Source organism: Sapajus apella, unplaced genomic scaffold, assembly GCF_009761245.1.
Source record: "Sapajus apella isolate SASKATOON/1434 unplaced genomic scaffold, GSC_monkey_1.0 scaffold49, whole genome shotgun sequence".
NCBI lineage: Eukaryota > Metazoa > Chordata > Mammalia > Primates > Cebidae > Sapajus > Sapajus apella.
In genome coordinates, this window is record NW_022436989.1 from 6252087 (window position 1) to 6277481 (window position 25395).

At 43.2% G+C, this 25395-nt stretch overlaps 1 protein-coding gene across 4 annotated transcripts in view; it reads left to right on the forward strand.

Moving 5' to 3' along the window:
• PLD5 (phospholipase D family member 5) overlaps positions 1-25395 on the forward strand; it is a 377410-nt gene that overhangs the window by 275565 nt on the left and 76450 nt on the right. For all 4 annotated transcript variants that reach the window (XM_032242218.1, XM_032242219.1, XM_032242220.1 and 1 more), the window contains one exon: positions 1247-1374. In XM_032242218.1, the coding sequence (XP_032098109.1) occupies positions 1247-1374 (128 nt within the window). The remainder of the gene's footprint in view (positions 1-1246; positions 1375-25395) is intronic.

Sequence of the window (25395 nt, forward strand, 5' to 3'; positions counted from 1 at the left end):
TACCTTGACATGCATCCTTCTCCACACAGTCTTCTGTGTGCCTCTGGTAATGAAGGCTCTCACAGTGAAGTGCGCCCTGGAATATATAGTCTTCATTCATAGTGAATATCTGAAGACAGAATAGCTTAGTTCACTAATTATATGCATATAGGTCTGTTCTTTTAAAGAGGAGAGAACTTTAGCAGAAATTTATTTAAATGCCCTTGCATTAAATGGACTGTGTGTTCCTTTTGAGAAATTTGTGAATGCATTTTAAGCAGCAATACATAAAGGCTTGACACTGGATCCTAAAGCCTAAAATAATTGGTCACATTCAGCTCTTCAAATATATTTTTGGTGTTAACAATGCTCTGAGTGATTTAGTTGACCATTCAGGTTTGCACTTCAGTAAAGCTTGAATAATCATTGCTTAAATTAAGAACTATCAGATACCTGTAATCTTAGCACTTTGGAAGACTGAGGTGGGCAGATCACCTGAGCTCAGGAGCTCGAGACCAGCCTAGCCAACATGATAAAACCCTATCTCTACTAAAAGCACAAGAATTAGCTGAGTGGGGTGGCGTGTGCCTGTAATCACAGCTACTCAGGAGGCTGAGGCAGGAGAATCACTTGAACCTGGGAGGTGGAGGTTGCAGTGAGCTGAGGTCGTACTTTAGCCTGGGCGACAGAGCAAGACTCTGTCTCAAAATAAAGAACTATCAGATAAAGACCAAGAAGAGACCAAACCCAAATTAAATAATAAATGGAAGAAATGAAGAAGTAAAGGCAAGTGAAAGGGTTACAGGATGAATAATGCATAGAAAGCATAATAAGGCCAGTGTGTTATTGAGGAGAGCTGTGATACTGAACAAGACTGATCCTGCACACTGTATTAAAATTACTCGAAGAGAAAACTGCATATGGTGTACCTATCTCACCATCCAGATGGTAAGTGGTGGAGCCGGGATTTCAATACAGATCTGTCTGACTTGAGAAGCCATAGTCTTGTCACTATATACAAAACTTCCTCTGCCATAGGCATAGGAAAAGGCATTTCTTTTTTCTTTTTTTTTTTTAATGTTCTTTGTTTTAGGGAACAAAATAGTACCTTGGGGACCTTCTTTCCACCAAACTAACGTAAATATTTAGCTTTCCTAAATGTCAATTGGGACAAATGGAGAACCATGAGTATTGCTGCTGGTAGGTGACTGACAGCCCTGGTAGGGCCTTGATGCAGAGGCTGACCAGGCTCTCCTTGAACTCCTAGGAGCCGAGGTGACGTACATGAACATGACCGCTTACAACAAAGGCCGGCTGCAGTCCTCCTTCTGGATCGTGGACAAACAACATGTATATATCGGCAGTGCAGGTTTGGACTGGCAATCCCTGGGACAGGTAATCTTTCTGTGTTATATAAACTCAGAGTTCTGTCATCCTCAAAGCTACCACCTCCATAAAGCAAGCTACTGTAGATAAGGATCCTAAAACCTACAGCGTTTATTATTTTTAACTGTGGAGTTTTAAGAGGCTCACCTTCCTTTTGTGTGAAAGGATAAACATTTCCTTGTCAGAATCATCTTACAAAAAAAAGGAAAAACCGCTATTGCTTCAATGCTTTTGTAATTCATAGGCTGCTCCAGTATTCCTGAGAGCAGGTTGCTATGTAATTTACATTGCCCAGACCTATATTTTCAGGATGATATTGCATAATCTATTAGACAGAGGGAAACACACAAATTCAGTATGGAATAATGTCTTAGGATAGCATTCATTTGAGTTATTTCTTTAATAAATCTCAAGATGAAGATGTTATCATCTTTCTCTTAACAAATGATTAACTTCAAGTATCTTGAAAATACATTTTCACAGACTTAGGATTTTTATGCATGTATTTGTGTCAGAGGCAATCTGCAGAGGATTACAAAATCACCATCTTTCCTTTGATCATCCAGTGGCAGGAGGTTCCTGGTCACCGGATTCTTAGGAAGACTTGCTGACCTTCTCAGAACATCTTAAATCAACATTCTCTCCTCCTCTTCCTCTCCACACCTACACACAGATATTGTCTCCTCCCCGGCCCTCTATTTCTCCACAGCTCTCAAAATTTGGGATCACACTATTATACCTAATCATCTGTCTGAAATCAGTGTTTCTTTCTGTTGTGCTTAACTATGTGGAATTTTTCTTGGTCCACCTCAATGTGACATGAGGCATTGCTTAGCAGGACTCATGCATTAGAACAGACTTTAATTGAACAAAGTTGAGGCTAACAATTACATGAAGAATTATAATACATTTTCCAAGAGTTAAACTTATGTTATCAGCTTTATATTTTGTAAAGTTTTTTAGTGAAATCAATGACTATTGCTATCAATTATTACCTTATATCTATGGTAAGTAGAAGAAATAATAACAAGTTTCAAAAAATTGAGGCTTTCTCTATGCTAGGCATTTTTCTAAGCATGTAAAGAGTATAATCGCATTTCATTTTCACAATAACTCTTTCTTGGAAATACTACTCTTATCATTTATCTTGCAAAGGAAGAAGCTGAGACACAGGTAAGTAACTTACTCAAGAGCACCTTTCAGGAAACAGCAAAGCCGGAACTCAAACCCAAGCCATATAGCTCCAAACCCCTAGTTCTTATTTCACTAGCCTTTTAAAATAAATACATTTAGGAAAAAATCGTTCTCTTTCATGATCTTGCTGGGATGCTAAGTTATAGATTTTCTTGCCCTTTTCTTTAAGAAAATCTAACAGGAAAATTCATCAAGAAACTTTTCACTCGCTGGAATCTTTCCAGTTGCAAATCCATGATGATGTGGTGGTCATGGAATGCCAGCTACTCTTGCTCGATGTTTGAGCTCTGCAAACTCACTGATCTCTGGGTTGAACTTCAAAAACTATAAAGTCAGTGTGTGTTTTCTTTTGTAGACAAACATCAAAGATATTTCAGGCTTAGTTCCGGACCACTGCAATAAAGCAAGGCAGACCATGTTTTTGGTTTCCCAGTGCATATAGAAGTGACCTTTACACTATAGTGTCGTCTGCTAAGTGTGCAATAGCACTATGTAAAAAAATGTGCATACCTTAATTTGAGAATACTTTATTGCTAGAAAATAGCAGTCATCTGAGCCTTCAGATGTAGATGTAAGATTTTTGCTGGTGGAGGGATTTGCCTCGATGTTGGTGGCTGCTGACTGACCAGGGTGGCGACTGCTAAAGGCTAGGGTGGCTATGGCAATCTCTTAAAATGAGACAACAATGGAGTTGGCCGCATCAACTGACCTCCTTTCATGAAAGATTTCTCTGTAGTATTGTTGCTGTTTGAAAGCATTTTACCCACAGTAAAACTTCTTTCAAAATTGGAGTCAATCCTTTCAAACCCTTCCACTGCTTTATCAAATAAGTTTATGTAATATTCTAAATCCTTTTTGTTTCAACAATGTTCACAGCATATTCACCAGGAATAGATTTCATCTCAAGTAACCACTTTCTTTGCTCATTCATCAGAAGCAACTCCTCATACATTCAAGTTTTATCCTGAGATTGCAGCAATTCAGCCACATCTTTAGGCTCCACTTCTAATTCTAGTTCTCTTGTTCTTTCCATCACATCTGCAGTGCCTTCCTGAACTGGTCTTAAACCCTTCAGAGTCATCCATGAGGGTTAGAATCTACTCCTTCCAAACTCCTGTTATTCCAAACTCCCATTAATGTTAATATATTGACCTTCTCCCATGAAGTGTGTGTGTGTGTGTGTGTGTGTGTGTGTCTGTGTGTGTGTCTGTCTGTGTGTGTGTGTGTCTGTGTGTGTGTCTGAGATGGAGTTTTGGAGTTTTACTCTTATCTCCCAGACTGGAATGCAATGGCGTGATCTCTGCTCACTGCAAACTCTGCCTCCCAAGTTCAAGCAATTCTCCTGCCTCAGATTCCTGAGTAGCTGGGATCACAGGCGTGCACCACCAAGCCCAGATAATTTTTGTGTTTTTAGTAGAAATGGCCATGTTGGCCAGGCTGGTGGTGATCTACCCACCTCAGCCTCCCAAAGTGCTGGGATTATAAGCATGGGCCACCACGCCCAGCCGGCAAATGTTCTTAATGGTACCTAGAATGGTGAATCCTTTCCAGAAGATTTTCAATTTACTTTTCCCAGATCTATCAGAGGAATAGCTATCTATGGTAGCTATCTAGCCTTCGAAAAGACTTGAAAGTAGAAATTACTCCTTGATCCTGGGCTGCAGAATGAATGTTGTATTATGAGGCATGTAGACAACATTCATCTCCTTGCCCATCTTCATCAGAGCTTTTGGGTGAACAGGTGCATTGTCAATGAGCAGTAATATTTGTAAAGGAATCTTTCTTTCTGAGCAGTGGGTCTCAACAGCAGGCTTAAAATATTCAGTAAGCCATGATGTATTCAGCAGTTCTATCATCCCAGCTTTGTTCCATTTATAGAGCACAGGCAGAGTTGATTTAGCGTAATTCTTAAGGGTCCCGTGATTTTTATAAGAGTAGACGTGCACTGATTCCAACTTAAAATCACCAGCTTCATCAGCACCTAGTTGTCAGCGTGTCCTATCAAACTTTGAAGCTAAGCATTGAATTCTCTCCTTTCTAGCTATGAAAGTCCTCAATGGCATCTTCTTCTAATAGAAGGTTGTTTTGTCTACATTAAAAATCTGTCGTTTAGTGTAGCCAGGTTCATCAATGACCTCAGCTAGGTCTCCTAGATAACTTACTGCAGCCTCTCCATCATCACTTGCTGCTTCACCTTGCACTTCTATGTTACAGAACGGTTTCGTACCTTAAACCTCAAAAACCACCGGGCGCATTGGCTCACGCCTGTAATCCCAGCACTTTGGGAGGCCGAGGCGGGTGGATCACACCTGTAATCCCAGCACTTTGGGAGGCCGAGGTGGGTGGATCACAAGGTCAAGAGATCAAGACCATTCTGGTCAACATGGTGAAACCCCGTCTCTACTAAAAATACAAAAATTAGCTGGGCATGGTGGTGTGCGCCTGTAGTCCCAGCTACTTGGGAGGCTGAGGCAGGAGAATTGCTTGAACCCAGGAGGCGGAGGTTGCAGTCAGCCGAGATCGCGCCATTGCACTCCAGCCTTGGTAACAAGAGCGAAACTCCGTCTCAAAAAAAAAAAAAAAAAAAAAAAAACAACCTCATAAACCAACCTCTGCTCGCTTCCAGCTTTTCTTCTGTGGCTTTTTTACCTCTCTGAGCCTCCACAGAGTGTAAGAGGGTAAGGGCCTTGCTCTGAGTTAGACTTTGGCTGAAGGGAATGTTGTGGCTGGTTACATCGTCTATCCAGACCACTCAGACTTTCTCATGTTAGCAAGAAGGCTGTTTTGTTTCTTAACATTAGTGTATTCACTAGAGTCGCACTTTTAATTTTCTTTAAGAACTTCTCCTTTGTATTCATAACTTGGAAAACTGTTCGGCATATCTTGGCTTTCTATGTGCCTTTTTCACTGAGGCTCATCACTAGTAGCTTTTGATTTAAACTGAGAGATGTAGTGGGGCGTGGTGGCTCATGCCTGTAATTCCAGCACTTTGGGAGGCTGAGGCGGGTGGATCACTTGAGGTCAGGAGTTCAAGACCAGCCGGGCCAACATAGTAAAACCCTATCTCTACTAAAAATACAAAAATTAGGTGGACATGGTGGTGGGTGCCTTAATCCTAGCTACTCAGGAGGCTGAGGCAGGACACTTGCTTGAACCTGGGAGGCAGAGGTTGCAGTGAGCCAAGATTGCACCACTGCACTCAACTGAGTGACAGAGTGAGACTCCATCTCAAAAACAAACAAAAACCCACAAAACTGAGAGATATACAAATCTTCCTTTCACTTGAAACTTAGAGGCCAGTTGTAGGGTTATCAGTTGGCCTGATTTCAATATTGTTGTCTCAGGGAATTGGAGGACCGAGGAGAGGGAGAGAGACAAAGAAACAGCTGGTCTACAGGGCAGTCAGAACACATGCAGCATTTACGGATTACGTTCTGCAACTTAGATGGCTGCAGTTTGTGGTGTCCCAAAACAATTACCATAGTAGCATCAAAGATAACTGATCACGGATCACCATAACAGATATAATAATAATGAAAATGTTTGAAATATGAGAATCACCCAAATGTGGCATAGAAACATGAAGTGAGCGCATGCCATTGGGCAAATGAACTTAATAGACTTGCTCGAGGCAGAGTTGCCACAGACCTTCAATTTGTTAAAAACACAGTAAAGCATGTGCACCAACACAAGGCATGCCTCTATACTCCTCACCTCGCATCAGGCGCTCCCCTAGAATTCTTGGCTGCAGGGAGTCCTGTGGGAAGAAAGAGAACACCACCCCAGGCTTTCCACACAGGGGTTTGGATTTGTGCATGATATTCAAGGGCTCCTAAAAACACCACGGAGGGAATAAAAAGTACCATGCTAACAGAGCAAATAAAAGACTAACCAGCATGTGAAGCTGAAAGAAAAGGGCACAGCAGCCTTCAAACTGCGGGGCTCTGGAGGCGGGATGCTGAAATAGGAGAAGCCAGGAAGGAAAACGTGAAAATCATGTTTTTAGAAAAAGTCACATTGACACTTTTTTCAAACAAATCCTCTTAAAATTAGCCTGAAGTTGAAGGTGGGGTTTGATAGGTTTGTTGGTCACAAGAATCTGGCATCTCTGGGGAGGAGAGAGTTTCAGAGTGTGCATTTGAGCATAATTAGAACAAACAGGCATAGGCCTATTTAAACTTCATCAATGTTTATTTTCATCTTAGTCTATATTATAAAAGAACTAAAAGGTTTATATGAAAACAGGACAGATCTTGGGGTACAGGAGCACAGGGGTGGGATGATGCTTGCGATCAAATCAGAAGTGACCCTGCAGCTTAGCAACCTGCCCAGGCCTTTCCTGTAACTTGGACAGGGAGAACAAACAGACCAGCCAGCCCAGGATCTGCTTGTTATCTGGAATCACTGATGCATCTAATCTTAGAACCAGAAATTATATCACAGAATAACCAACATAGTATTTTCCAAGATGTGTTTTATGAAATGAGGTTTAAGTGAGATCGTCTTGTCATCACTTGAGAAAGGGAGGCTATGCTGCTCAAGACTGAGACCCCATGGGTTTAATTTAAGTGGGTTTCTTTGTCATGGGACTTCTCAGAGCCTATAGCATGCTAACGTGCTTTGTGACTCTAAGAGGGTGGAGAATATGCAGCATTCATCAAACCTGATTGACTATGAAATCCTTTCATGATTTTTTTTTTTGAGGCGGAGTCTCACTTTGTCACCCAGGCTGGAGAGCATTGGCATGATCTCAGCTCACTGCAGCCTCTGCCTCCTGGGTTGAAGTGATTCTCCTGCCTCAGCCTCCCGAGTAGCTGGGAATACAGGTACGCATCACCACGCTCAGCTGATTCTTTTATTTTTAGTAGTGACGGGGTTTCACCATGTTGGCCAGCATGGTCTTGATCTCCTGACCTCATTATCTGCCTGCCTTGGCCTCCCAAAGTGCTGGGATTAGAGCCATGAGCCACAGCACCTAGCCTCATAATTTTATGCATCAAGCATTCCTTGAAGCCTACATATTTTCACAAATGCTGGTCTGAGCCAATCCCTCCCTGTTCACAGATGCGAAGACTGAGGTAGGGATGGGGAACAGGAATAAGTCACTTCCCTGCAGCCCCTCCTCTCTTTATGTCAGCATCAGGACTCTCGGGTCTCGAACTCTCAGGGTAGTGCTCTTTTCATGCCAACATGCTGCCTTGAGAAAAATACCTGATTCAAAAGCTGGTAATTTTAGGGTTCTGTCTCCTCAGCAACAATACAACTAGACAGTTGGCAAGCCAGGGCTTGATCTCATGTGGTAAAGGTAATAAACACATATTTATTGCACATTTACTATAGGTAGAGAACTGCACTAGTTATGGTGGAGGATTTGGAAACAAAATGACAAAGCCTACAAAAATTTTACCATTCAGTTTGAAAAACAAAATCTTCAAGCACTCTTTAAAGTGAACATCACCGTGCAAGAAAGGTGCCCAGCAGAAGCAGTGACATAATTTGGGGGACGCAGTACAAAATGAAAAAAAAAAAAATGAGATCACCTGTTTAAAAACGTTCAAGAATGCCAAGTTGTGATGGTAGAGCATAAAGACAAGCACAGGGTCCTTCTGAGCATGGAGCCCTGGGTGCCCCTGAAGCCAGCCCTTGTGCTAAATGAGTGCTGTCAGCTGTAAGTACTCTGGGACTTGGGAAGAGGAAATTCTCTGCAGACTGAAGAGTGAGCGTCACAGAAAGAAGATGGAATTTGAGCTGCACCTGAAATGATGAGTGAACTGGGTGAGCTCACATGTGTGGGTATGCTGAAGAAAGAAAGGTATTTTGCTTATTAGCTGGGTGTGGCGATGTGTCCTATAATCATAGGTACATGAGAAGTTGAGGCAGGAAGATCTCTTGAGCCAGGAGGTCAAGGCTTCAGTGAGCCATGATTACACCACTGCACTCTAGCCTGGGTGACAGAGCAAGACCCTGTCTCAAATAAAGGTAGGTAGGTAGGTAGGTAGGTAGGTAGGTAGGTAGATAGATAGATAGATAAATTAACAGCCTCGATGCCCATAAAAGATGGATGAAGAAATTGTAGCATGTCTATACAATTACAAACTACTTAGCAATCAAAAAAGACAAGGTGTGGATGAATGAATCTCAAATAAATTATGTTGAATTAAGTGGGAAAAAAAAGGTATTCTAAGTGGAAGGAACAGAGTGAACAAAGACACAGAGTTGGAAACAGGCATGGGGTGTTGGAAGCTCTGTGAGCAGCTCTTTCAGGAGCAAAGTGTCCCGGTTGAAAAGCCTTGGAACATAGAGCTGGAAAGGACAAGAATAAGCTTAGGGACGATGCAGATGCCCAGGGTAAAATGTGGAGTCAGTCCTGCAGGCCAAAGGGGATCTACTGAAGACCTGTAATCAGAGCCAGGAGCCGGCAGCATTGGAACAAAGCAAGAGAAAGTGCACAGGTGAGCTGCGGGGAACACGGGGAGAGCCACGGCCGTGACTAAGGGGGGAAGTGGCAGGGCTGAATTATGAGGGTGTGAAGGTCAATTCGATGAGTCAACTTGGCTGGGCTCTGGTGCCCAGTCGTTGGGTCAAACATGAGTCTAGATGTTGTTGAGGAAGTATTTTATGGATGTGATTCACATTGAAATCCGTAGGTTTTCAGCAAAGCAGCTTCTTTTCCATAGTGTGTGTAGGCTTCCTCCAATCAATTGAAGTGGAGTTTCCCAAAGAAGAAGGAATTTTCCTCAAGGCTGCAACACAGACACCCTGCCTGGGTTTCCACCCTACCTGCTCTTGCAGCCCCCACAACCATGTGCCGATTCCTGAAGATAAATCTCATAAATCTCTCTCTCTGCATGGATCCACTTATATGCAGTTTTTTTCAATAAAAATTACACTGAGTGCACCTGCCTCTCCTGCCTCCCCTTCCTCCCCCTCTTCTACCTCTGCCATTCCTGAGGCAGCAACACCAAGCCACCCTGCTCCTCCCCCTTCTGAGCTTATTCAATGTGAAGAGAATGAGGATGAAGATCTTTATGGTGATCCAATTCCACTTAATGAATAGTAAATATATTGTCTCTTCCTTCTGATTTTCTGAATAACATTCTCTTTTCTCTAGCTTACTTTATTGTAAAAATACAGTATCTAATACACAGCACATACAAAATATGTGTTTATTGACTATTCTGGTCAACAGTAGGCTATTAGTAGTTAAGTTTCTGGGTAGTCCAGAGCTATGGATTTTGACTGTACAAGGATCAGTGAGTCTAACCCGTATATTGTTCAAGGAACCACTGTACTGTGGATTCACGTCCTGTTGGTTCTGTTTCTCTGGAGAACCCTGATTAATACAGATGATGACTCTGAGATCTGGAAGTGAGACGACATGGAAGAGAGCCGGCAGAGCTGCGTCACAGTGACTGATGGGCTGTGAGAACTGAGCCAGAGGGAGTAGGTGGCAGCATTTTTCAGCATCTGGAGCTGGGCCAGCTGAGAGAAGAACCATATTGTCAACAGAAACGAAGGATGTCGGGAAGAAGGGGTAGTTCTGAGGTCCAGTGGGCAGCTGGAGAAACAGCAAAGAGACTGACTGACGCGGTGCTTTTCATCTAATAGCTCAAGCACTTGAGCAGTGATAGTTCTTTGCTGAACCTAAATCTACTGATTTCATCACAGCTGCTATTTCTGACAATAACTATTTCGTGGGATACCGATGAGAGTCACACTCCCTCTGCCTCACTAAGCCCAGAAATTTCTTTCAGGTCCCCCTGCAGTTGAGGGCATAGCCTGACATTAACAATGAGAAAGGGTGTTAACACTTAAAGCACCTTTGATTTTCCCTTCTTGTCCCCTTTTCGTTCAATTAAAAGAACAAAGGATTGAGGTAGAGTTCTGAAGGCCCAGCGTGGTGCCAGCGCAGGAGGAGGTCGCTGTTTTATAACCCATCTGTCATCCCTGCTCAGTGCCTGGACTGCGCTGATATTTTTCTCAGGGTTGCCAGTTTTGAAACTCATGTAGGGAAGTATTTCACGGGTAATGCAGGTAACTCGATATCAGAACCAAAATGAAAATGAAGCAAAGCAAAAGGCAGTACAACAGAGAATAATTAATATTCCTTAGGAAACATGAAATGAGGGAAAACAAATGATTAATTCTCTCGGTATTGATTTAGAAGATTACCTGGGCTGTTTAGAAAGGTCATTTTTGTTTGCATGTTCATCTTAAAACAAATGAGGGGGTGGAAGTCTCTATTTTTAAAAAATATATATGGATTAGCAGACTGCATTTTAAATAACAAAAGCATGCAGATTTTCTACAATTTTTAAAGGGACAATGTGGCAAGCATGGTTACTCAAAAGAAGCATAAATATAAAATCCTTTTTTACTCTCCCAAAACCATGTGATTGTCTGTGGCAGTCTCAAATTATATAATTACTTGAATTAATGAGCGCATCGTTTAACCTCTCCAGTTTGTGTTTCCTGAAGTGAGGTTTCCATCAGTAGGTCATTGCCAAGTGCAACTTACTTACTTCTGAACTTTTCCCACATCTGCCCCTCCAACCCCTACTTCCTGAATGTGTTCTAAATAACATGATAGTCTGAGACTTACTTACGTGACGTGTCTCAAAATCTCTATCCTGGTCATGTCTTTTTTCCTAGATATAGCCCATTCCATTAAAGTTCCTCTTAAAATCTCCCAAATTCATATATGATACTTCTTTTTTTCTGAGATGGAGTCTCGCTCTGTCGCCCAGGCTAGAGTAGATGATGCAATCTTGGGTCACTGCAACCTCCACCTCCCTGTTCAAGCAATTCTCCTGCCTCAGCCTCTCCAATAGCTGGAACTACAGGCGTGTGCCACCATGCCCAGCTGATTTTTTTTGTATTTTTAGTAGAGACCTGGTTTCACCATATTGGCCAGCCTGGTCTTGAACTCCTGACCTTGTGATCCGCCTGCCTCGGCCTCCCAAAGTGCTGGATTACAGGCGTGAGCCACTGCACCCGGCCCAAATATGATGCTTTATAAGCAGCCTGTCCATTGTGGACTTTGGCTTCTATTAACATACGCACTATACATCTGAAAACAGAGGCTAAATCTAGATTTGCTGTTTTGCCAGCCTTATTCTTTTTGTTGGCTGTCACTAAGCTCTTTGTTTGGCAATATAACATAGTGGCTGTAGTCAGATAGAACTGAAATTGTTTTTTTTTTTCCACTCCTTAATAATTATATGACGCAGAGCAAGTTATTTCACATCCCTAAATTCCATTTGCTCATCTCTACCACTGGGCTAATAATACTGACCTCCTGCAATTGTTAGGGAGACCAAATGGGATGCTGAAGCAGACCTAGCACGATAGCTACAGCATGGTTACTGCTCAGTAGATTGTAGCCCTTAGGTTTGATGACTAGGAAACCTTTTTCCTTTCTTAATCAGTTGTATAGGTCAATAGATAAGGGGAATGCCAGAGGCACTACTGCTTATTTACTCTCCTAGACAAAGATTTCATACGTCTCCTAGGTTTGTCCACAAACATACGACCTGGTCAGCAGTACAGCAAGGTGGACAGCAACAGCTGGGTACTGTCCTGGTCAAGGGGCATGGACTAGTGGCCGTATCCCTTGAAGTGAGGTCTTCAATGCCATAGAGCTTTATTCTACAGCTCAAGGTTATTATCAATGGCAATACCTGGAAGGCAATTGACCAAATTTGTAAATGGAGTAAACCTGGAAGATAGAGCTAAACCCTTGTGTTTGGGAAACAAGACTTAAAGAGATTTCATGAGTTAAACATACCTATGATTGCAAAAAGAAATTGAATGGAGGTGTGAAAATGAATGAAGGTCACTTACAGGAGAATAAGTAAAGGCAATTGTGTTAGTCAACTTGTGTGTTGCTTTAAAGGAATACCCGGGACTGGGTAATTTATTTTAAAAAGACATTTAATTAACTCACATTTTGGCAGGCTGTATAGAAAGTGTGGTGCTGGCACCTGCTTCTGGCGAGGGCCTCAGGAAGCTTACAATCCTGGTGGAAGGGGAAGGGGAAGCAGAGGAAGTGCAGCACCCTTTTAACAATCAGCTCTCGCCTGAATCTGAATCGAGAACTCGGTCTTCGCCAAGGGGATGGTGCTAAGCCACCCATGAGGGACCTACCTCTATGACCCAAATACCTCCCACAAGGCCCACCTCCAGCATTGCGGATTCCATTTCAGCATGAGATCTGGAGGGAACAAACGTTCAGGCAGGGGAATGGGAAAGCTTCACAGTGGAAATTATATCAGCCCTGTATTTGCAGCTTGCCCTAGCAAGGCAGTCAGCCACCATTGCTGGAGTTCGGCAGAGACTCAAAGTCAGGCAGGGGAATGGGAAAGCTTCACAGTGGAAATTATATCAGCCCTGTATTTGCAGCTTGCTCTAGCAAGGCAGTCAGCCACCATTGCTGGAGTTCGGCAGAGACTCAAAGTCAGGCAGGGGAATGGGAAAGCTTCACAGTGGAAAACAGGGAAGGAAGGTTTCAGGTGCACCCTCATTGGAGGCTCTTGGATGGGGAGGCCGTCGGTGGGCTAACCAGCAGTGAGGAATCCTATGTGATAGGTTATGGGAGCATATTTGGCTTTCTCTAATCGGCCCTAAATTGGAAGCGGGCCATGGTGGTGGAGTGGGGACAGGTGGGCAAAACTGAAGGAAGCTGGCAGTTACTAATCGAGTCCTGCTCATTTGCAGCCAGTTCCTGTAAGGGTTATTGTTTGGCTTTCTGGAATCATTGCTACAGATAGTCGGTTTGCTTTCTGGACCAGTTGCTGCAGATTGTGGGTCAAAGTCCTACTTTTATATATGATCCAGCTATTTTCCATTTGTATATTCGGTCTCCTGGGTAAACGAAGCCCCCCTCTCACACCCTGCAGCATCCCAACCTGCGTCTCCACGGGCTGGTTCCAGAATCTCAGCTAGGTGTCAGAGGCCTGTATTAGAACCAGGATGGGCCAGGCGCAGTGGCTCACGCCTGTAATCCCAGCACTTTGGGAGGCCAAGGTGGGTGGATCACCTGAGGTCAGGAGTTTGAGACCAGCCTGGCCAACAAAGCCAGTAGAGATGGAGAAACCCCATCTCTACTAAAAATACAAAATTAGGTGGGCATAGTGGCACATGCCTGTAGTCCCAGCTACTCGGGAGGCTGAGGCAGGAGAATCACCCGAACCTAGGAGGCAGAGGTTGCAGTGAGCCAAGATCATGCTATTGCATTCCAGCCTGGGCAACAAGAGCAAAACTTGGTCTCAAAAAAAAAAAAAAAAAACCCAGATGGAGTGTCACCTGACCACCTGACTGTGGGTTAATTACATGACAGCCCCACACCTAATTCAGTGCCTCACATTTACTAGATGCTTTAAAAATTTTTATTAAATGAATACATGAATGTACAAACTAGAGTATGTTCAGTAGCCATATAAAGCTTAAAGCTGAATCATAGGAGAACTGGAATTAAATAATGGAAATTACAGGAGAAAGGATTTATATCAATGTAGCAAGAATTTTCTGACCCTAAAGTTGTCTAGCAATGGACGGCCATCCAGCCTCCCTTGAGTTAGCTCCGTGTGAAGGGCATGGGCTGGATGGTCACCTCCCAGGGATTCAGTGGAGGAACTGTTCTAGGGGTGGAAGATGGTCCAGCATGACAAGGCTGTATGATTGAGGGCAGGAAAGATGGCAAGTATTAAAGTAGCTGTGGTTTCTTCATCAAAGCTTACACATTGTAAGCTCAGTACATGTGAGCTGACATCATCATCACCGTTATTATTATTATTCATAACCCTCAGCAAATGTCAGGGAGGAATAAGGACTCCTCTGCTTCCTCACTTTACTTAGGGGCCACACCAAAGGACCTGGCCACACACCACACACTTTTTTTTTTTTTTTTTTTTTTTTTTGGATACAAAGCCTCACTCTCTTGCCCAGGCTGGAGTGCAATGGCATGATCTCGGCTCACTGCCACCTCCACCTTCTGAGTTCAAGTGATTCTCCTGCCTCAGCCTCCTGAGTAGCAAGGATTACAGGTGTGTGCCGCCATGCCTGGATAATTTTTATATTTTTAGTATAGAGACGGGGTTTCACCATGTTGGCCAGGCTGGTCTTGAACTCCTGACCTAAAGTGATCTGCCTACCTTGGCCCCCCAAAGTGCTGGGATGAGCCACAGCGCCCGACCACACACCCACTTTTCATATTGGGCATAGTGGCAGAGCAGTGACCTCCCATAAAACCTGGTCCACACCAATTTGGTATCTTTTCTGACATTGCCCTCAAAATGGTGGAGAATATACTACTTATTATGAAATTAATGCAACAAATACCACTTTAAACCATGGGAAGTTTTCAAAATAATATTGAGGTAAAATTCCAATTGGCAAAACTTGTTGAATACATACACAGATTTTGTTTGCTTTAATAAAAGTTTATTAAGAATGCTTTACTGTTATTTAGAAGGCTAAGGTAAGAGAATTGCTTGAACTCGGAAGTTTGAGGCTGCAGTGAGCTTTAAGTGCACCATGGCACTCTAGCCTGGGTGACAGAGTGAGACCCCATCTGTAAATAAAGAAATAAATAATACACAAATAAATAAAAGGATTCACTCGATTTCTTTGGGGTCTCCGTCAGACCTAGGAAATGCATATATTTTAACAACTATGCTAACAAAGATTCACTTAGGTGATGTTATTGCCCCATTTTTCTTACTTCCTCACTTTCATATTTTAATTGGAAAAAACTGGAATGTATGTCTTGATGCAATGACTTGCAAGAATATTACTCTTATGCCCATAAATCATTCTGAGCACGTCAAGTGTTACAGCTCAAGCATCTGTTATTATAATTAGCCGTCATTCAGTCCTTTATTGTTGAATTCACCAACACCAATTCTGTCCTATTTTTAAAAACCTCTTCTGGAGCTTTGATTTCCTCGGCAACCTGGGTATAGACATTTAGCCTCATTGCCCCATGATAACATGGCCTTCTTAACCCCCACCCACCAACTGCTAAATTATTTCTGTGTTGTTTAGTCAAAGCTGAATGTACCGTATTTGGACTGCAAGAACTGCCTGAAAATACTCCTCCACTTCTGAATTGCCTGAGGTTTTAGATATATTTGTTGTAGAATTGGTGGCTCTGAATTCATCCTCAGAAGCCTGTGGGAGAAATCATACTTCCTAATAAAGCAAGATGAAGATAAACCACACACAAGCATCACGTGTTAATAGGCTCATAATTTTGATTAAGAGCTTTGTACTTTTTAGAAATTTTCCATCAATGCTGATTCATTTCATCTTCACTGTAGCCCTGTGCAATATGCAGGACAGGCTTTAGAAGCCTCATTTCACAGATCGGGAGACTGTCTTCAAGAGGCTAATTGAAGGATGTCCTGGAGTGATCCCATCAGTTAACACCACAGTTAGGACTGTACTGAAACTTCTGGTTTATGCAACACCGTTTGCCTGTCCCACACTGTTTCTCTTACTTAATAACTGGCTGAATCAGTGACGCAGCTATGTGGTAACATCCCACAGATACAGCAGTACCCCAGCGATCTAGAGCTTCCGTAGCTGAGAGCCTTCTTTGGAATTCAACCAAGAACCAAAAAGTACGCAAAAAGACCTTACACAGCGAAGATTTCCCAAAGCAACTGCCTTTTACTTATTGGAGCAGACTCTAGGGCCTTACTGAACATCTTTTCATTGTTAGACTCACCACAGCTTGAATTAAGTTCCAAGCTCATGGCTGACAAGAAGTCACAAGTCAGAGAGAAAAACACGCCCAGACAAGTGAGAGCTGTCCACAAAGCAGGAATAAACACGCTGACCACCGAAATGAACACAGGAATTCTGGAATGAAGGCATTCCTGTACCACAAGTATAAGCCACCCCTCATGCCTTACAGCAAGCTGGCAAGCCCCAGTGGCCCCCCACCTTCAGCATAACTATAGCTTTCCCTTTAGGAAAAGGGAAAAGTCTATTTACTCACTGCTTCCGGTTCAGGACAAAAGAAATGTGCTTGAACGTTTTAGAGAGTGCTTCATCAAAACAGCCCAAAGGTTTTGTCTGCAGACCAGTAAACTCTTAGGTCTGGGCAATTTGCATCTTTAAGGCAGCACTGCAGCAAGATTCATAATAGCCAAGATATGGAATCTGCTTAAGTGTCCATCAGTGAAGGACTGGATAAAAAAAGTGTGGTGTATACATACACGATGAAATACTATTCATCTGTGAAAAAAAGAATGAAATCATGTCTTTTGCAGCAGCATGGATGCAGCCAGAGGCCATTATCTTAAGTGAAACAACTCAGACACAGACAAACACTGCATGTTCTCACTAATAAGTGGGAAGCAAATAATGTGTAGACATGGAGGTGGAGTGTGGAATGGTGGACAGTGGGGACATGGAAGGGTGGAAGGTAGATGGTGGGAGGTAGATGGTGCTTGGTAGGTACCTTGCATGTTCCTTCAGTGGATACATTGAAGGTCCTGATTTCACCACAATATCATAAATCAGTGTAGCAAAATTGTACTTCTGCTGGCTGAGTGTGGTCACTCACGCCTGTAACCCAGAACTTTGGGAGGCTTAGGCGGGCAGATCACTTGAGGCCAGGAGTTCAAGACCATCATGGCCAACATGGTGAAACCCCATCTCTACTAAAAATACAAACATTAGCCAGGCATGGTGGTGGTTGCCTGTAATCACAGCTACGCTAGAGGCTGAGGCAGGAGAATCGATTGAACCCGGGAGGCAGAGGTTGCAGTGAGCCAAGATCACGCCATTGTACTCCATCCTGGGTGACAGAGTCAGACTCTGTCTCAAAAAAAAAAAAAAAAAAATTTTTTATCCCATAAATGTATACAAATTTTAAAAATAATAAAATTTTATATAATAAAGCAATGCTGTCCAATAGGAATATGCCCAGGCCATGAATGTGAGCCACATATGTAATCTAAAATTTACAGCTGCCGCATAAAAATGCAAAAAGAAACAGGGGAAATTAATTTTCATGATATTTTATGTAATCTAATATCTCCTGAATATCATTTTAACATACCATCAGTACAAAACAATAATGAGATATTTTACTTATTATTTATTTTTTTTGCAAAGGACTTTTCAGAATCCAATGGTCATTTCACACTCACAGCACATCTCCGTTCAGACAAGCCACATTTCAAGGACTCAAGGGTGACCTGTGACTGGTGGCAACCTTGTTAGCACAGGCCTAGGGTGAGTCTCTCTTTCTAATTAGAAAGCAGAATATGGTTTCTTTTTTCTAATTTAATACACAAACCCAAAGAGCTAACGATTTTACTATGATCAGCAAGTTTTATAGCAAATAAACAAATCAATTTGAATTGGAAGGGCTGGTCGCTGGGGAGTTAACTTCTACTGCAGAAGTCAGGTTGTCTCTGGTTCTGCAAGAGTTCAGGACTTTAAAAGCTACAAAAGCATTTCATGCCATTTAACACACCCTCCTGATGTAAATTGCTTGTTTTTACCCCCAAATGTATGGACTAGACTCTGCCTTCTTATAAAATGATCGTGATATCATTCTCAGAAGTCAAACACTTGTCATCTTTATCTGCCAAGAAGTTCCAGCAGGGAGCATCTCTAAAACACAGTTAGCCTGCTGCAAACTAGTGTCATTTCCCTGCTACAAGTATCATTTCCCTATTATTTTCATTGGGAAAATGAAAAACATTCATTCATTCAGTTATTCAGCAAGGATTTGTTTAGTATGTGCTTTGTGCCAGGCTCCACTGAAAGCAGTAGGGGTACAATGGGGCTGAGAGTGTTTTCCTTCAACTGCTCACATTATACTAAGAACATAAGCAAGTAAAAAAATTATAATACAATTTAATAATTGTGTAATTACCTGTAATCCTAGTACTTTGGGAGGGTGAGGCTGGTGGATCACATGAGGTCAGGAGTTCAATACCAGCCTGGCCAACATGGTGAAACCCTATCTCTGCAAAAATACAAAAATTAGCTGGGCATAATGACAGGTTACTGTATCCCAGCTACTCAGGAGGCTGAGGTGGGAGAATTGTTTGAACCCAGGAGGAGGCGGAGGTTGCAGTGAGCTAAGATCGCATCACTGCACTCCAGCCTGGGTAATAGAGCGAGACTCTGTATCAAGGAAAAAAAAGAAAGAAAAAGAAAAGAAAAGTGTATTTAATTCAGATCACGGAAAGTCAGGGATGGTTTCTTAGAGGAGGTGATACCTGAGCTGAAGCTAGGAGGATTCATGGAGAAGAGCTGGTCGAAGGAAGGGGAGAAAGTTTTCCTTTGCACAGAGGTGGTTTGTGGTTCAGAGAAAAGGCAGTGGGTCGCCTGTGTGGCTGGAACATACAATGCCAGCTGTGAGTGGAGAGAGAAGACAGAGACATTCTGGGGCTTGAGTGTCATGCAGAGAAGTAAGGACTTAGCCTGAAGTTCACGGACAACCTTTGAAAGGTTTAGTCAGAAAAGAGGCAGCTATCAGGAAATAGTTGGAAAAGGGCCGAGACTGGAATAAGGGAACCATTTAGGAAGTCCTGCAGAAATAGATCGGGGTGGGTGAGTTCTTAATCTAAGTCCAGTGGTGATGGGGAAGAGTACAAAGGAAGGGTCCCTCCTGGGCTGGCTGAGCTGCCCCCGGGCTGGCTCATTACCTGGCCTCGACCTGCATTCCTCATTGTCCCGTATCCTCTGAAAGAAGCCCAAGACTGAGTCAAGGGGTTAGCATCAGCCCACATGCCTCCTACTTGAGAGTGGGTGTTTACTCAGGAGGCTGAGGTGGGAGGGCCACTAGAGCCCAGGAGTTTGAGTTCAGCCTGGGCAATGTAGTGAGTCCCTGTCCCTAAATAATATAATAATACTTGGAGGAATAGACATTATTCCATTTCTGCAAACAAAGAAAGCCCCCAAATATGTGAGAGCACACAGATGTGCATGTGTTCAGATGTGGGCAGAAACAGGTCTGGAAGGACACACACCAAACCGTCACGGTGATCACCTCTGGAATAGGGAGCAGAGATGGGGCAAAGGAGGGCTTCCTATTTCTACTCTACAGACATCACACTACTTACATGTATTTTTTTGTAAGGGTACAGTGAACACATATATTTAAATGTAGCTATAAAGAGTCATTTAATTGTAATTCAATATATTGCGTACAGCATCATAAGCCTTTAGCATATATGTTATACATGCATATGTACACGTGTGTGCATTTATATATGTGTATATATACATTGTGTGTGCATGTGTGTGTGACACCATGATAGAACTATAGTTGCAATGAGAAATGTGTAGAGCCTGATCCTGTACATGGAGGGTCCATCATCAAATACCTTTCTGATGTCTTGAGCCCCTAAATAATGAGTGCCACAGTAATGCTGATCTGGGCCTGAAGCTACAGGGAATCAGTTATAAAACGGACTTGGGTTCATTCTACCTTCCCCACAGAGCACTATAATGTACTGACAGTGTGTGGGAGGAAGATTCCATGGGAATTCCTGTAACACTTTCACCATATGTAAACAGACACAACAGTTTCAGGTTTGTTAACAAAAATTCAAAGGTTGGTTTGCCTTGTAGCTATTGTTTTGTTAAATATGAAAGTCAAATTCACTTCAATTCACTTGCTTCTGTCTAGGTCACATTTTCGACTTTTGCCAGTCCTCACCCCAAACCAAACCAATAGCAACAACAAAAATAGCTCAGAGACTTTTTACAACCTCTTATAAGCATCTTACTCTCCACCTCAAGCCTGTCTGGTTCTCATTTAATTTACTTCTGTCCATCCCCCTTACATAAGACACATTTTCATGACCCTTCTTCTCTTTGGCCCCTCGCCTTGGCCACTTGGGTCTCAATCATCTTTGATTGAAATAAGTTTTCATGAGTTAACTCTTACCTTTGAATCCTTATTTATCAATTTCTAAACTTAAATCCTTGAACAAAGGGAAGGATTTACAAGATGGTTACTCTTCTTCCCTTTATTTCATGTTCAGTGATCTCAGGCATTTTTCTTGGAGAGAGAAGTGAAAGCAGGTTTTCCTGAATTCCTATTATTCCCCTATAGAGTAGAGGTCCCCAGATGGAAGCCGCCCTGAAATGCACAGACACACACCCGTGGAGGTGGCTGAGGAGCTGGCTGGCCTTCGATCTTTCTCTCACTCTGAAATTGCCTGCCAGACAGCCTCGGAGATTGCATCTAAAACAGATGGAAAATGCCATGTTTAAGGCAGCCTTAAGTGTTCTTATTTTCAAGTTATTTTTAGTCCGTATTGTCAGGCTTTCTGTGTCACTTGGCGTTTACATCCAGCACTAAGAAAAAAGGGGAGATTGTTAAAGAGCAGAATGTTTCATCAGTTAAAATATAAGCATCCAAGCAGAAGAAACAAAAGAACAGGTAGGCAAGGCCTTGGGACTTTTTCTGAGGGAAAGAAATGCATCTGCTGTCTTTACCCTCTGAGTCTGGAAACCCCACGTAGAATTCTCAGAGGTGGTAAAGGACAGAAACAAATCGCCCCATGGACAGAACTCTCCAGGACAGAGCCCTGCACCATGGCCAGCCCCTGCAGGTGCGTTTCAGTGATGGTGGCTCACTTCTGCCTAAGCCGTTTATTCCTGAGTTTCTCTTTTTATTAGAAAGGTCTTCCTCAGTGTTGATCCCAAATCTGCCTCCCAACCCTTCCATTGTTCACCAAGTTCTGGAACACATACTTTTTTCCTTGTTATCTCTGTTTATTTTTATTTTTTTATATCCATAGGTTTTTGGGGAACCGATGGTATTTGGTTACACAAGTAAATTCTTCAGTAGTGATATGTGACATTTTGGTGTTCCCATCTCCCAAGCAGTGTACACTGAACCCACTTTGTAGTCTTTTATTCCTCACCCCCTTCCCACCCTTTCCTCCTGAGTCCCCACAGTCTACTCTGTCATTCTTATGTCTTTGCACCCTCATAGCTTAGCTCCCACGTATGAATAAGAGCATATGATTGGTTTTCCACTCCTGAGTTACTTCACTTAGAATAAGAGTCTCCCATCCCATCCAGGTTGCTGCAAATGCCATTAATTTATTCCTTTTTATGGCTGAGTAGTATTCCGTCTTATATATGTCACTTTTTTTTTTTTGAGATGAGTCTCACTCTGTCGACCAGGCTGGAGAGCAGTGGTGCCATCTTGGCTCACTGCAACCTCCGCCTCCCAGGTTCAAGCAATTCTCTGCCTCAGCCTCCTGAGTAGCTGGGATTACAGGCGCCTACCACCATGCCCACCTAATTTTTTGTATTTTTAGTAGAGGCGGGGTTTCACCATCTTGGCCAGGCTGATCTTGAACTCCTGACCTTCTGATCCTCCCAAAGTGCTGGGATTACAGGTGTGAGCCACTGCGCCTGGCCTCATCACAGTTTCTTTATCCACTCATTGATTGATGAGCATTTGGGTTGGTTCCACGTTTTTGCAATTGCAAATTGTGCTGCTGTGAACATGCGTGTGCACTTATATTTTTCATATAATGATGTCTTTTCCTCTGAGTAGATACCCAATTGTGGGATTGCTGGATCAAATGGTAGTTATACTTTTAGTTCTTTAAGGAACCTCCACACTGTTTTCCACAGTGGTTGCACTGGTTTGCATTCCCGCCCGCAGTGTAGAAGTGTTTCCTAGAACACATACGTATAAGCCCTAGCAAAATCATGACAATATATACCTTAAAACTTGTGAGTATCTGATGCCCATCACGTCAGAAAACAGAAACGTGAGAACCGTCATTTCTGGGACGAGGCACTCCCAGGGATACGCCTTGGGTTAGTGACACCAGGCAGGTAGAGGAGCTTGCGTTTCCCTGCTCCTGCCATAGCTAGATTGCCCATGTGACCATATATTCCCATGGCCAGAACTCAACGCGGATGGATTGACGAGCTATTTTTTGGTTATTCAAGAGATGTATTTTGTTTTTTCTAAGTAGCTCCACAGTTTGTTAGCCCCTTGGAAGACAAAATGTAGGTGAAATAGTTTTGCAGCATGTACCCTGGCAATGAAGACTTTGGAAGGGTAATCAACCTGTCACTGGTCTCCACTTAGTTTATAAAACATTTACTTTTGCATTAATTTTTCTGATCCTCCCTTAGCCCCTGAAGGAAACAGGGGCCGTTATGACTCCTGGGGTCACAGATTTGGGGCTACGATCCAATAACACTGAACAGCCAGTCCAAGGTCATGGTGCTGAGATGTGGCTAAACCAAGGCAGCTGCTCCCGTCTATGGAGAATGCACCTGATACCCCTCACACAGACGGCACCCTAATGAATGGCCCTCAGAGTGACAGCATATTGTTCTGATTATAAGGAATGAACAACGAGACAAATGCCTGCTTTTGTCTCAATGCCAGAAGTAGTCACACCGTGAAGTAGCAGCCCCTGGCTGTGTGCCCTTGGCAAGGGGAACCCCTCTGTGGAGAGGTCACTCGGTGCATGGCCGCCCTCCTCCACAGGTCTTTATTGCAGTCTCTGAAGCCACCCTAAATCTTCAACTTTTCTCTTACCACTCTAAGAACTCAGCCAAAAAAAAAAAAAGCCCCCCTGAATTCTCAGTCTCTCCCTAAGCAATGCAAGATTTTATGAGAATTTCCAGAAAAGAGAAGCAGTGATAAATTATTTTTACTTTTACCTACATTATCTTCAGTGACATCTCATTTTATCTATATCATGCCTGAGTTTGGAGATCAAAGTAGGCCAATAATAAAATATAGCTCCTGGCCAGGCCTGGTGGCTCACACCTTAATCCCAGCACTTTGGAAAGGTGGATTACCTGAGGTCAGGAGTTCAAGACCAGCCTGACCAACATATAGACACCCCATTGCTACTAAAAAAATACAAAAAATTAGCTGGGCACGGTGGCACATGCCTATAATCCCAGCTACTTGGGAGGCTGAAGCAGGAGAACGATTGAGCCCTGGAGGTGGAGGTTGCAGTGAGCCAAGATCACGCCATTACACTCTAGCCTAGGTAACAAGAGTGAAACTCCATCTCCATAAAAAAAAACAAAAAAAAAAAATGGCCCTTGCCTTCAGTGAATTACAGTTTGAAGGGAGAGTCAGAAAACAAGAAAAATGAAGACAGAAAATAAGTCCAGTGATAGATGGACTAAATAGAATGGAATAAACAGGGTGTTGTGATAAAGGCGGTAGGGATCAATTTCATCTGCCGTGGTTGTAGATGTCCCTGAGGATGTGGTACTGAGACCCAAATGATGGAAAGGTTCAGCTATGAGAGAAGAGAGGTACTGGGGGCACTGGGGCAGAGAGAGAATTCCAGGAAGAATTAAATGGCCTGCAGAAGGCCCAGAGAACTTTTCCAGCTTGGTTTACCCTAGAAAAGACCCCTGCAGCAAAGACCAATATGGTAGGCTGAAGGGTCAGGAAGAGACCCCAAGCATTCCCTGTTCTAAATTCTTTTACCTCCTTGCAATTGCGTGGCCTGCATCCCATCCCCTTCTTCCTGCTCGAGAACTTCAACATCTCCAGTACTTTAGGAAACCCACCTAATCACAGCTTCTATTCCGCCAGCTGTTCTGTCCGTGTTACATGGTCTACAGGGAAAACCACCGTCCTTTCTCATTGGCCTGGTTTCTTAGGAATCTTTTCCTACTTTTACGAGAAAAAGCGTTTTGGAGGAAAATGTTTTTTTGCGTGTTTTCCCAAACATGCTGTGATAAGACACAGCGGGGATTTATTCATTTTATTTTTCTCCCTAAAGCCATCCTTCTCGGAGCTTTTATTGGAAGCGCAATGAAGGGTTTAAGTTAGAGTTAAGAAATATCTAATCACAGATATGATCACTCTGGCCTCCTCCTGGAAAAGGGGACAAGGATGGGAATAAGGTGTGACCAGAAAGGAGACTTACCAGCAGGGTGACAAGTGGTCATGAGGAAAGAGAAGGGGTTTGCAATCTACCTTTGAGGCAGCATCCAAAGGATCTACTGAAGCTGCGTGCTTGGGCTGGAGAAAGAGAAACATGGGCAGCCTTGGCGGGTGATTGGTGATATCTCAGATAAGGGAAGTAGCTGATGGGCACCAAGTGAGAAATTTTAATTATGAGGATACCCACAGGAATTTAAGAGGCAATGTCAACTAGGCAGTTAAATATACAGGCTTGAAGCTCAGAGGTGAGACCTGTGTTAGCTTATAAAGCTGAGACTCATTCAGCGAGGTAGACAGCTGCCTGACCCTGGCACAGCCGCACTGGTTGTGCATCTGCTGCTGTCTGCCTGCTTGGCAGTGCCCAAACCAGTTAGTTGTTTCTGGGAAGGTGCTGGAGAGAGTGTCTCCTTTTTTTTTTTTTTTTTTTTTTTTTTGAGACAGAGTTTTGCTCTTGTTGCCCAGGCTGGAGTGCAATGGCACAATCTTGGCTCACTGCAACCTCCACCTCCCAGGTTGAAGCAATTCTTCTTCCTCAGCCTCCCGAGTAGCTGGGATTAAAGCATGTGCCACCACACCTGCCTAATTTTGCATTTTTAGTAGAGATGAGGTTTCTTCATATTGGTCAGGCTGATCTCAAACTGCTGACCTCAGATGATCTACCCACCTCGGCCTCCCAAAGCGCTGGGATTACAGGTGTGAGCCACCATGCCCGGCCACCTTTTCTCTCTCACTCTTTCTGCTTTCTTTCCCCACTGGCTCTATCACCTGCCACCCCACAACCTTGGTCCTCCTATCTTTCCCCAGTCTGTACCCCTTCCTTCCTTCCTTCCTTCCTCACTCTCTCTATACCTCTATTTCCCTCTCAGTTACTTTCTCCCTCTTCTTTTTTGAAATCCTCTCTGCAT